Source organism: Idiotropiscis lumnitzeri, chromosome 9 (assembly GCF_059441095.1).
Source record: "Idiotropiscis lumnitzeri isolate Australia: NSW breed Sydney's pygmy pipehorse chromosome 9, RoL_Ilum_1.0, whole genome shotgun sequence".
Taxonomy (NCBI): domain Eukaryota; kingdom Metazoa; phylum Chordata; class Actinopteri; order Syngnathiformes; family Syngnathidae; genus Idiotropiscis; species Idiotropiscis lumnitzeri.
Window position 1 is genome coordinate 2,861,935 of NC_142399.1, and position 13,801 is coordinate 2,875,735.

The 13,801-nt window shown below is 40.3% G+C and overlaps 2 protein-coding genes across 4 annotated transcripts in view; one reads left to right on the forward strand and one right to left on the reverse strand.

Moving 5' to 3' along the window:
- Positions 1 to 121: 121 nt before the first annotated feature.
- Positions 122 to 3,957, reverse strand: LOC148329823 (isoaspartyl peptidase/L-asparaginase). 3 transcript variants are annotated; one of them, XM_088304344.1, is made up of 8 exons: positions 3,903 to 3,957; positions 2,889 to 3,085; positions 2,493 to 2,635; positions 1,709 to 1,872; positions 1,287 to 1,405; positions 1,025 to 1,135; positions 712 to 933; positions 122 to 637 (listed from the first exon to the last, which is right to left on the reverse strand). In XM_088304344.1, the coding sequence occupies exons 1-7, from the start codon at positions 3,938 to 3,940 to the stop codon at positions 728 to 730; spliced, it is 978 nt and encodes a 325-aa protein (XP_088160470.1). In that variant the 5' UTR covers positions 3,941 to 3,957; the 3' UTR covers positions 122 to 637; positions 712 to 727. The 3 variants fall into 3 exon arrangements, with proteins under 3 accessions (XP_088160470.1, XP_088160471.1, XP_088160469.1); XM_088304345.1 differs by lacking the exon at positions 3,903 to 3,957 and adding an exon at positions 3,294 to 3,449 and having other exon boundaries at positions 122 to 933; XM_088304343.1 differs by having other exon boundaries at positions 123 to 933.
- Positions 3,958 to 4,930: 973 nt separating this feature from the next.
- The window catches only part of khdrbs2 (KH domain containing, RNA binding, signal transduction associated 2), a 32,094-nt gene continuing 23,223 nt past the window's right edge, over positions 4,931 to 13,801 (forward strand). The window contains exons 1-2 of the mRNA XM_088303922.1: positions 4,931 to 5,312; positions 12,160 to 12,287. Coding sequence (XP_088160048.1) covers positions 5,222 to 5,312; positions 12,160 to 12,287 — 219 coding nt within the window. The 5' untranslated portion in view covers positions 4,931 to 5,221. The remainder of the gene's footprint in view (positions 5,313 to 12,159; positions 12,288 to 13,801) is intronic.

The following is a 13,801-nucleotide window of genomic DNA, read 5'->3' on the forward strand; positions in this document are numbered from 1 at the left end:
ATTTTCATTTTAGACATTGCGTAAGGTAAGACGTTATGGGTAAACTTTACCCGAGAACCCACCCCGAAAAAAAACATAGCATCAATCATAAACCTTTATTTAACCGGGAAATAAAACCCCATTAGGCTTGTAGGGTATTTTCACAAGGTCTAACATATACAACTCATTTTATGGCCATGACGAGATTGTTGCTTTTAGGAATACCTAGTCTTGTGTTGGACCTCCCCAATACATACGTTACTGTCCTGAGAGGCATCGGGCCTCAACATTGTTTACGATAAGTCAGGGATTCCGACAGGGGTCCCCGACTTCTTAAGGTACTTGTATGCAGTAAGGGGATCTGGCGCAGAGGAGTTGCCTATGGGAGGGGGTTTGTACCTGGTACCCATAGGAGGCTGTGGAAAAGACCAGTTTAAGCGCTAGCCGGATAAGAATGCATATGCAATGAGGGAGAATTGGATATTCAAGTCTTTTGTTTGCCTTCCCTTCTCTCGAGAGAGGGGGACCTTTCACTTTTTCTTTTTGGGGAGACTTCTTTGGGCATCCGTCACTGATGCATGCACGTGCAGTCTAAATCAAAATGGCAAGTTCCATCATTTCTCTGCCAGTCCAGCTCTGATTCCACCTGTTTACAAATCTACAATGACATGATTTCATACTCAAAACATTGCACCCTACGTTTTGAAATGTAACTTCATAAAGTGTATAAACCTTTTAAATGTTGTAATTAGGACAAATGCTCTTTCCGTTTTTCATTCGGTTCTAATCCGTAGTAGAGGACGTCATTTTCCACAGCTGCCCAAGCCATTCGTTGGGTGCTGAAAGCTGACGTCCATTGACCCGTTGGCGAAACGACGACGACTCCACCGGCGCCACGCACACGCTCTCCCATGTACTGCAGAGACATGTTTGAAGCCTCTTCCACGGATTTACCTGTAGAGTGGGCCACAAGGAGAAAATGTGCTGATAAAAACTCAGCAGTCATCTCATTGCAAAGTGCAAAAAATGTCACATGACTTGTAACCTTGTTCGACGTGTGTGAGGACAAGTCTGGCCAGTGTGACTTTTAGGATTGACTCTCCATGGCCAGTACAAGACACTGCGCCACTGAGGTTGTCTGCATAACCCCCGCAGCCTTAATTTCAACACAGAACATGAAAAAACTCAAATAATACCAAATGAAACCATATTTCACAAAAAAAAAAAAAGTGAATTTTGAAATTCTAGGGATCCCGTCATTTTAATAATGAGAACTGAGGACAGTTGAACAAGTAAATACGTCACACCGATGGCAGGACTGTCACCAACTCTGCCGACCATTTTATTTCGGATCCCTCCGGTCGATGTGGCACAGGCGACATTGCCAGCCGAGTCCACAGCAACAGCGCCGACGGTATCGTGGGCCCTAGAAAAACAGAACGACAAGATCACATACACACACATCAACAGGTTTCGACAACTTGAACAAATCACTTGTAAAATATTCACAATTGTCAAGATAGAAAACATCAAATTAGGCGATCTTACAATCGAGAGTTTCAAATCTCAGTTCGGGCTTTCCTGTGGTGGATTTTGCACGTTTTTTCTGTGCTTCTTTAACTTCCTCCAAATTTGAAATTGTGACAAGTCTTGGAATCTTTCTAATACGTCTCGTGTAGAAATGCAGACTGATAGGAGTCAGTGAAAACGGGTCAATTTAAAATCTTACCATTGGTTGTTGAAATCTTCCATCACCCCTGTCACATACTTCTTGTGCTTCTCCCATTCTTTTCTCTCGTAACTGGTCACCAGCGTATCAGTGGGAACTGTGGCCATGCCGATGCTCTTAGCAAACAGGTTTGCACCTCGGTCTGTCAACATGACGTGATCGGTCTGGAGTTTTCCATGACAACATAACAAACAAAAGAAAATAGCCACATAAGTGTATTGTATTTAAAAGAATAAAAACAAATATTTATATACTGTGCCGTAAATGCATTGAGTTCACTCCTATTCAAAAGGTGCTGATTGTGGACCCACGGGAAAAGTGGGATTTGCCGAGATCGGAATGTCATCCCAACGTCGTAACGGATTGGGATGGAGGATGGGAATTTTTCAGTGGTCAAAAACACGGAAGTGATACGCACAATTATGTGAAGAAGCAATTGAGAGCCAAAAATAATTATCTTAAATTGAGCAAAGGGATAAAGTGCAATGAATATCTACATTGCGACCCCGGTCCAAGATCATCTGTAATTTTGCCTCCTGTGACAACAAGAGTCTGAGAACGGTTCTTGTATGCCATTTTTTGTTCTGGCAAGGCTTCGTGGTGTGGATTTGGAAATGTTCCCGTGTTTTCAAAAGAGGCCGTGAAACCTCAGAAGTGTGAGGCACATGGCCCTACTGTCCTTCACAATTTCTCCAAATGCCCAAATCTTCCAAACAGAAATGACGATTCCCGATGTGATGCCATTGTCATTTATTCTACAAATTGAAATGATGGATGTTGGCACCTTCTCCATCACTGCCCGTGCCAGCGAAACAGGGTTAGCGATGTTTTTCACTGACGACACAGCACCGCAAGCTAGCGTTTTTCCATCCATGATAATGGCGTCCATCTCCATTTGCCCTTCTGCATTTAGAGCGGCTCCATGACCTTTGATGACATCACACATTGGCCAGGCACAATAAATAAAATATCAAATTCAATTTTCAAAGTAACATCGGACAATGTCACGAAATGCTGTATCTTAATGGAAGTGAAGGGGGGGGGGTTTGCACTTTAGACAGCAAATGAGAAAAGTGCGTACAAAGTGCGTACGACTACTCCAAGAATGGTTGATTCACGTGTTTTCCACGACAGATGGCTCCAAATGTGTCAGCAAACTGGCGAGGATTATTCTGCTTACCTGCGTTAAACACAACGTTATCTTCCATGGCCCGTACGGCTGACTCGACAGCATTCAGTGCGGCCCCTCCTTTTTGCAGCACAGCAAAGCCTTGACGTGCTGCCGCCTTTACACCTTCAACTGAAGACTTGGCGAGGTCATCCGGAATGGCCCACGCTCCACCGTGCACGACGACGACAGCTGACATCTTTGAATTCCTACACAGACACGAGGTCATTGAATCACACACCTGTCATGGATGGGAAAGGATGTAGTCTGCATTGCCTTCCACGTGCATTCTATTAAATTTCTCCAAAATTAGTTTTATGCACTTTATTCTTTAAGGTTCCACAAGCAAGAGGCCGCATTAAATCATACATTATAACCACAAAATAAAAGTGACTTCTACAGCTGTGTCTAATTTACTTCTACTTGTTGTTGTTCTTCTTCTTCCTGTTCTTGTTCTTCTTCTTCAGCAGACTGGGCACGGTTAGTGCGTTGCTTCCCCCTCTGGCTAAGTGATAAACACCAATAACAGAGCCCAACTAGAGTGCTGCAAGAGTCTTGTAACTGATCATAATCAGAGTCTATCGGAAACGGTCAACTTTAGGCTTCTCAATTATTTTCTGTTACGCCCCCTACTGGCAAGAAGAAAACAATTTGCGCCCCCCCACCCCACCACCCACTCTCCGCCGTAACTATAAATAATAGCATTTTCGTTGCGAAACGAATCTACACCGTAGAGTTAATACTTGTTGTGCACAATAGACAATGAGAACGCCACTGATAACTACTGGAGTGGGTGCGCAATTACACGTGAAAAAAAGGCATGTTCCCCAGGGTCACACGAGCCCCCCCTCATTATCGCACCCCCCCCCCTCACTATTTGAGAAGGAAGCACTGTTGTAGGTCATTGTAAGAATGTCATTAATATATGCTCCCATCACCTCCTCCCAAAGCCAACAGCGATGAAAGTCACAGATTTTTTTTCTACCACGACCCACCCAAGTGCCCAAAGAATTCCCATCAACTTGCCTGGATATTGTGAGCTGGTTCAGTTTGGATTTTGCCATCAGAACACAAAGACCTCGCCGTTTTAATTACATAACAAGTGAGCTCCCTCCCCCCTTTCGTTCAGTGGAAGAGTGCCGCCACTAAAGTCACGTGACAAGCAAGCCGGTCATCTCGTTACGTCAATGACATTTTGCAGATAATTTCTTTAATTGTCCGCTTAAGTTTACTGTTTGTTGCTCCTGACTGTCGTGTGGACGGAGTGTAGTATTTCAATTCAAATAAAATCACAAATTTGACTGTACACTTATTCTTTTCATGACTATTTTTTTATGCTTTTATGACTGACCACCAGAAAGCATTGTCTTTGAGGACAGTACAACAAATTAAGTTTACTAGAGAAGATCCTTACATATAAAGGCAACAAAGAAGTCCCAAAGGTTCCAAAATATGCAGTACTGTTTTTGGCCACTTGAGGTCGACAAGAATCCACCACAGAAAACCGCACCTAGTGAGGCCTTGATTTACGAGGTTTCGTCATTCGGTGATCAAACTCGGAACTCGTGCTTGTATATTAAATTAATGTTTTTGATTAATAAATAGACTGTAATATAGAAATCATACAGAGATGGAATGGAAATAAACCGTTGTTAAAAGCCTAATAGTACGACTGTATGATGATGATTTTGCTAAATTACTCAATTACAACCCAGCTAATGCAGTATCTTAATTGAACATTTGCGGTCATCAGTTTACAATTTTAGAGTCCATCCATGGCATACCTTGAAAGTTGGATTATTTTCGCCATAGTAATTAATCCTTACTACCTGATCTAATTGGAAAACAATGATGACTAATTAAACTATCAATATTTTCGTGCAAAATCAATATGGGGGAAGCCCCCCCCCCCATGTTGTTTTCAACGTTGTTCAAGTTTGGCATCTTCTCCTTCTTCTACTTTTAATGTATGCACGTGGAAGTAGGAGGGGTGTGTGTGTTCTGCAGTACCCCCCGGTCCCAGCATGTGTCCAATCGAGTTCGGAGGGGCGGGGAGCAGCGTGCAGTGCGCACCCAGAGTGTGTGAGCTTCTGGCGTGGAGCTGAAGAGGCGGGGAGGCAAGAGCTAACGATGGAAGCGATGGGCTCACTTCTATGAATCATAAGTCCACCTGCAAGCGAACATTCCGGACTCCTTGGAGGACGAAATACATTGGGGCCCTTTTTTTTTTATTATCATAGGAAGGAATCTGCTCTTGTTTGAGTTTGCAGCTGTCCTCACCAGCAGCGAGGAGCTTATTATTGGACGCCTGCACGAGCTGCGGTGTGCAAACCTGCACTGAAAGAATGCATCAAAATAATTACTTACCTGAACTGGTAGCTGAGAAAAACACATTGGAGCCTCAGTTTGGGCATGCTCTACGCCTGCTTGCAGAAGGTATGTCCCTCCTTATACAGTTGGCGTACTGCAAAATGTTTTTATATTGTTTTAAGCCCACCCCCCTGAGTAAAACAAGTTTATTGTGGTCTATTGTGATCCCAGAGGGCTATCCGAAGACAAAGTACGGAACCCCAAAAACTGAATGCAAATTATGCAATAAGTTTGAAAAGTATTGATTTGACCTAGTAAGTGCATGTGCAAGAGAAAAATACACATAACCTGCAAATAAGGTTAAGGTTCTCCACACATGCAATTAGAATGTTTTTTTTTTTGTTATGATCAATGCGGAAGCATAAATAAGCAGAATGTGACGTTCCTCCTATTAATTTCAACACAGTGTTCACATCAATTATAAAGTACCTGCTGACTATTTTTTTTTTTGCATCCTGAGTAAAATTATGTTTTCCACAAAGGACTCATTTCCTCTTCACAGTGTAAACACAGAGACAGGTGCTTTGTAGTGATTTACCCAGTATCTAAACGTGCAGACTAGCCACGAGGGATTCATTAATATTCAGGCAATGTGTCATCTTTATAGCATGCTTATTAAAGCAAAGAAAAACACAAGAAATAATATCAACTGGTTAAACATGTATAAAGTTGTTATTTATGTCTATTAGTTATGTCTTTAAAAAAAAAAAAAAAAAAAAGACTGTGGCACAGATTAATCACATTTGTAAAAGTATTTGAATGTCCATTCCTTTATTCGAAAACATGACTTGTTTTTTCTGTAACCTGACAGAAAATAGACAAAGAAAGTTAATTCATGTTTTCCCAAGTAAAAGCATTTTTTAAAAATTTATTTTACATTTTGATTCAACACAAATCCATGACTGCTTAAATTAAAAATGTTTTTAAAGCTGAAATTCTGAACATTTGGACATTCTTAAATTAAAAAAGACATCTAAATTATTCATCAATTATCAAATAATTCTCAATTAGTTTGCCAAATGTTTAGTTATTGATGAATAATTGCAACTGTAGTGGAATTATACGAATGCATTCTATTTTTGCAAACTGTTGTGCATTCCCGTGTCATGCAAAGTAGACAAAATAAACGCTCAACTCAAAGATAAAGATGTCATCTTAATGTCATCTGCATGCGTACTGTAGCTAGCTAAGCGTGTGTGTCCTTCACTGTGAAGCAGAGCGTTTGGGAATGTGTTGATGAAACACCTGACTGTCCTGTCCTCTCCTCTCACTGGCATGCCGATTGGATCGCAAATATGATCATCTGGCCCGCACTATGCCAGACAACTTTCACAACAGGTGGACTCAAATCTCCACAGACATCGTCATTGCTTATCATAAGAAGCCCAGCCATAGCGATGGGCAAATGAAGCTTCAAATCTGCTTCATGAACCTAGTCGTAGTATTTTTGGACTCCTGTAGGTGGCACTCTCTGTTCAACATTGGGGTGGAAGAACACTGACTTGCCATTTTTTTAAAGCAACAGTGCCATCTAGAGGACTCCAAAATACAACAACTGGTTCATGAAGCAAATTTGAAGCTTCATTTTCCCATCGCGACCGGAAAATTATCTCAGTTGACTTAGCAGCCAAGGCGGGTTGCCAGCCAATTGGAGGTGAAATCTATACATCGTCTAAGAGTAATACCATAGCTCGATGAAGTCAAGAAATTACATTTTGAATTGCTCATCCTTTGATTTAGAGAGTCCACTTTAACCCGCACCTAAGATGACGTAACCTTCTTGTCGAGTGTAAATATAATAGCACTGAACATTATTTAAATATAACACACTTTGCTGCCTGGGGTTCACCCAGTAAATCTGCCCCCCCCCCCCCTTTGGAGGATACACTTGAGCTCATTCAAATTTAGCATGCGCTCTTTTGCTCGGATTGACAGATAAAATCGCAGTCATTTGTGTATTGCACTTCGATTCACCTTTGATTGAGGAATAGTTTGCATGAAATAGGAATTACAACTCATTTTGAGATACATTTCTTTTTAAAGACTATCAACATATGTCTCATATGTACACGAACGGAATCATAATCCATCCTTGCATAAGAAATGAAAACATTCTTTTAATCTGATTCACTCACCATTTAACTCACAAACGAATTGACAGATTAATCAATTATTTAAAAAAAAATGTTAGTTGCAGCCTTAAAATGAATACACCATCATAATTACGAAAACTTGGAGAGTTGGAATACGAAAAGAAAACGAAGCCTTTTATCTGTTGAATTATTTAAAAGATTTCATTAATGCCTTGAAAAGGAAGTAGGTTTTGTTTTCGTTGCAAAATAAAATATTCGCATCATAATGTCAGAAAGCATCTTTGTCCAAGGTGTTGCATCAGTGCTTGTTGTTTTGGTGTTTGTGCTGTGATGCTCAGAATACTCAAATATGAAATATAATCACAAAACTTGATTTCAATTCCAATTGTATATTAATGTTGTAATGTGCCTCTTTTGTCCACTAATTTTTTTCAGTTCATTTTATATTCGAAATCAGTATCCACTAGGGTGAAAAAAGAAAAATAATAACCTTGTAATGTGATCCATCAAAAGGACGCAAAAGTGAAAGTGTGCATTTCAGACAAGGTCATCAAAGTCGACTGGCAATGAATGTTTGGCGCCATTATCATTCACTTTCAAGGTCTGGAGCATTGCAAGCAACTCTAATGAGTGAATGAGCCAGAGAATGAAGATGGGCAGAACTGTATCTCTTCAGGGGTTTAAATGGCTCATTAATATTTGCGTCAATGTCAACGACAAAAAGGAAGGATAACATTTAAACACTCGAATGCTGCGGTCAGACCAAATGCGAGTGAAGCTACACATACAGTTGGGCTGTCACTATTGAATATTTCTTCTTCGATTAAAGCAAGGCTTCATTAATTTAATTTTTTATTTCAAATTTAGGATTTTTTTATTTTTAGCTTTGCTTCTACGCAAGAAAAAGTTGAATAGAAAAATGAATGTTGTTGAGTCTATTAAAAAAAAAAAAAATCAAAAATTTGTTATAGCATATTTTGTCATATGATAATAAAACCCTTGCTTCAGGTCCTTGGGATTATCCGGAAAAAAAAAAAAAAATGCTCCACCAAAATGAATGAAAATGCCCAATTTGAAAGCAAACGTAAATGAAGCGTAAAAATAACGTTCTTGTGCATCGGCATTTCCGACCGCATTTCGACACGAGGACATACCAAAAAAAAAAAAAAAGGTATAAATTCGATCAGATGTGAACCTGATAGCCTGTCACGTGACTGTCAAAAAAATCAACCACCAACCGATCACAATGCCTGAATCGCACGGCCAGTGTCTGAGACTCGCAGGGTTGACTCGGCGCCATTAAATGGCAGACAACAGATTAATCACCTGCATCGACACGCCGTCCATCGCTCGCTCGAGAGCAGGAGAGCGGAAGACAGTTGTGTTCATCACACACACACACACACTGGTGATATGCGTGGCCTATTCTTCGAATCAAAGTCAATAAAGCCCAACCAATAAAGAATGTGTGTGCGTTCAACACTTGCTGCATTAATGAGCAAATCAGACATTCTATATTCCATCAGCTCCGAACGGAGCATGTTTGCATTGCATTTACTCATTAAAATAAATTGGCGGGATGGGGGGGAGTTGGGAATGCTGATCTTGCATCTTTTACAAATGGCTGTATTATGACAGAGAGGGGGGGGGGGATGTGCCCCCAAGAGTGTTGGGGCAACTAATTAATCCCTATTTTGGGTCCCTTAAAACTGTCATTTGGGCTTTTGTAAAATGAAAGCCGCAAATGTGACAAATTGTTTTGTTTGAAATGAAATAAAATATAATACAGCCTCTCTTGGGATAAGTTGTTAAATGAACACCAAGGTAGACGATTAAAGGTTGAAAGCATTTTTGACAAATTGAACGCCATCACGATTCCATTTGCATAATTTGTTTGCTTTTTCACATCTCATTTGTGTGTGGCGTAATTGTTTTTAGCTCTCCTTTTCAAAATCGCTTTTTCACTGCAGCAGATAATTTGAAAACAGCATTGTATTTTGATTTGTAAATCAGGACTTCATCATCACGGTGCAAACAGATTTCAAACAGTGGGGCTCAGTCAAAAACAACAACAAAAAAAAGAAACGAAACACTCATGCTTATCGTGGAGCAACCGGCCCGCCCCGCATTTTCTGTCATCCGTCCGAAAGCAGAAAAAGACAAAACTAATTGCTCTTTTTCAATCCATCCTCGCAACAGATTTATGCTGTAAATCATAACATGCTTTCGGCCGCTTTTTTTTTGCCTTTGATACGAGCGAGCAGTCGGTTACTGGCGTAATTTCACTTATTTATCTTTTCCTGCATTGTTGAGCCTTCATAATTGGCTTAAAAACGTCAATAATTCCAGCGTGCTACAACGCTTGTTTTGTTTTCAGAGCCTTCGAAAGTTCATTTCATGTCAACACCAATACAATCAGCTGCTGTGTTGGTGTTGTTTAATTTAACCTGACTCGGTAAACACTTTTAATTATGCATGACGGACCTCAGATGATGCAGAATCCACTAATGTTATACGCTACCATTTTTTTCCTGAAGTTTTCTTTTCGTTTTTTGGGGAAGAGTTTGCAAAAAAATAAAAAACACTTGAGGTTAATAATACTATTTGAACTGGATAACCACTTTAAATGAATGCCGTCGAGGCGACCTTGTTATGAACTCGTTCACTACCAACCGACTAAAAAAAGAAAAAAAAAAGAAGAAATGGATCTTTGACGTCTTTAGCCGTCAATGGCAGTAAATGTTACCATGCCGGGACTCGGTGGTTGGTTACCACTGTCTTAAACCATTAAACGTATTATAAAGTCTGACATAATATAATTCTCCACAAACCAGGAAGGACAACAACTGGAAGTCAAATTATGTCGCGTAGTTGTCTTTATTTTCAACTTTTGAGTCTTTTATATTCTCTTTTTTCCATTTGCATCGAGCATTTGCCCCACCCCAGGTAAAAAATCCTAACCATTCCTTTGTAAACCAAAATGGACCTGCAAACATACAGACTGACAAATAAACCCAGACGAGGCATTCTGCAAGTTTTCTTTATCGCAGTTCAAAAGTTCTCTTTGGTTTTGTTTTGGTGTGTGGGAAATAAAATTGGGTCTCCTTTGGTCATGCAGACTAAAAAGAGGGCCGGCTGACTGCGCGCACGCGGCGTGACTCCTGAATGGTACAGTTAGACACATGTATCCCATAGTTGAGCACTTAAACCTTTCATTTTTTTTAAATTCCACTCGTCTGAGCTGCACCGCTGAAGCAGTTTTTGGCCATTGCATCAGAGCGGATCAAGAGCACCAGAATAGTGACTCCGAGTTGAAATGATTCGTTTCCCCGCAATGAGATTTTTTTTTTTTTATCCTGTGTGAGAATTGAAGGCAGTGACCTTCAATTCACTTTCTTGCGCTTCTGATCTCTGCGCTCGCATTGCCTCTGTTCACTTTTTTTTTTTTGCAAACCCAAGATGCTTGTGCGACTGTTTTGCCACATTTGTTCAATGTAATCCGATTGACCTCACTTTCACGCAAACGCAATCTTCTTGTGGCAGGCTGCAGACCACAAGAGATGAACTGTTCTGGAATACAAAACTCCTCATGGTCATTTTTGCTTCACACAAATGATCGGCCATTTGAGGAGGTAAATAAAAAGAAGAAAACAGAAAAACGCTTTTTGTTTTATAAACTTCGATCTACATTAGTTGTTTCGTGCATGTACAGAACGATTGGGAATGCAAATAAAGGTACATCAACAGATTGTTAAAACTGTGCCTTTTAACATGGCAACAACTTTGTTCATAAAACCAGAACAGAGAGAAAAAAAACATAATATCGAGATTTATTTAGCGCATTTTCTGAACTATAGAGCGCCCCCTACTGGTGAAGCTAGCTTTGGAAGCTATCCCCCATTATTTGCAGAAACTCCCATTTTTCCCGATTTATTATTTTTTTTCATAGGAGTGTCAATTATTCGTGTCTTTTCACTGATCATGTCTTTTGCTCTGTAATCTCTCGAGTTCGACTTCCTTCCGAATACAGCAAGTCGATGTGTGGCAAGTATCGAAAGGAACGATCACGCTTGGCAAAATGCCTGCATCTCATTTTGGAACTTGCTGTTCATCTCATTTCTGGTTCGCCCACAAGCATCTTAACGTCGCAGCTCTTCAGTCGTTTGACAGTTGCAGCTCAACGGCATTCCAAGGCTCCCTCGACAAAGTCATTACCGGGAGCGTTTGGGGACGTTTTTGCCTTGCTGATTCAGCACATTTCTTTTTCCCCATAAAACTTGGACACATCACATCTGACTATTGGGCCAATTTGCACAAGATTTGCCGCACATGTAAAGGCGCGTTGATCAAAATCAAATGATTTGCGAATATGATCTTAATGTGAGAACTCAGATCTAATCTGCACCACTCCAAATAAATCAAGCAGCAGGGTAAATTGCGATCATCATGTCATCCTGGTTACAGCTGTGTGAGGCTACGCATTTACGTTACATTTCGACCAAAGTGTCTCCAGAGTAGTGATGGGAAAATGAAGCTTCAAATTTGCTTCATGAACCAGTTGTTGTATTTTGGAGCCCTCTAGGTGGCACTGTTGCTTTAAATGAAGGGTTGAACAGAGACTGGAGTCCTAAAATACTACAACTGCTTCATGAAGCAGCTTTGAAGCTTCATTTACGCATCACTACCCCAGAGTCACGTTTTTCCAATTTTTTATTTTTTATTTTTTGTCGTCGCAATTTGAAGTCAATCTGACACCAGAGCAGACCGCATGGACTGACGCCCAGCGTAACTAATATTCCCCTTTGTCTTCTTTGCTGCAGAAATTGAAAAGCACGAAGGTGATGAACTGCAAAAAGATGGCATCATGAAGAAATACCTTGATATTATCAGCAATAAAAACATAAAGCTGTCGGAAAGAGTTCTCATCCCAGTGCAACAGTATCCAAAGGTAAGACGCAACGGCTCTCGATCTTGGGTCGATATTGATATCGACATCTGGTCCGCTCTTTAAGCAGTTAACAATGTCATGCAATGACTTTAAAAATACTCATTGTGACGACAAACGGCGACTCAGGAGAACAGCATCCCTGCCGTTGCCATGACAACCCTGGATTCAATGGCCTCTTGAAATTGTTGGACCAACCAGGACACTTCTTGCTGTATTTGCTTTGGTCAAGGACTCCGGCTCCGCAAACCTCTTTTACAGAATCCATACATTAATGAACTTTGAGTTTCACAATCACTGTTAAGAAAGTCATTCTTTTACCGAAAGCTCATGACGTCTCCACTCTGTTAATCGATTGGAAATCATTAAATGACAGAATAAATTTTCATTTAATTTACTGTGAATTCACAGCAAAGGCGATGTTGATACATTTAAAGAGAGAAAGCGATGTCACTGCGGCAGCAAACGTTTGAAAATGTTCTTTTAAAGGAAGCTTTATTGCAAACTCATTTCCACGTGGAGACGACACATTATTGAAGAATTAAGTGCTGCACGCTTTCCTTGCGATGCCGCTTGATCACTTTCACTCAGTGATGTCCGGTCGCTCGAGTGGGTAAATCAGTTCTTGATTAGACACTTAATGAAAGTGCAACAGAGCTTGCAAAAAAACTTTATATGGAATCAATGAAAACACAACGTGATGACCACAATCGGAAAAAATGTTCAATTCGATGCACGGCTCCTGATGAGCTATCAGGCTGCAAAGAGTATTTTTTTTTTCAAGTTTGTGGTGGCCAGAGGTCGTCAAACACAAATCGCAAATGGCCACAAAGACTTTTATCGAGGTCAGTGAGGCAGCAGATTATTACAAATGTAAAAGGAGCCCAGATGATGGAGCTGCAGCCCCCGATTTCGATGTTTCGACCTTTGGTACTCAAATACAAATTCTTAAGGACCAAAAAAATATTTCGCGATATTAGATATTATATTGACAAAGTCTGAACTGTCACAAAAAAAAAAAAAGAGTTGGGTGAAATCTAAATTTTAGGCAACATACTTGGATACAATTTCAAGTTGGGCAATTCAACTCAACGTTTTAAGTCATAGGTGTCAAACTCAAGGCCTGGGGGCCAGATCTGGCCCGTAACCTCATTTCATGTGGCCCTGGAAGGGCAAAATCATGTGGGCCAACTTCCTGTTTTTAGGACATTTTCTTTACTTTTAACGATATCGAGATATGAGATCTGGACATTTATTTGTTACCGATCCTCCATGAAACCTTAACAAAAAAAAAATGAGTTTGACACCCTTGTTTTAAGTGTTTCTGTTGTTCACAACAAGTAAGAGTTTCGAGAAGTGTTGTCCCTTACAATAGTTGCCAAAGTTCAAGATACAATTTTCCAAAAACAAAAGAGCATGCACTCAGCAAATTACTTTGGCTCAAACACTTTTCTTGCGTTGTTGTGCAAAGCGCCAGCGTTGTTGTCACAAATGTCAGTAATTTAGATTTTAAAGTT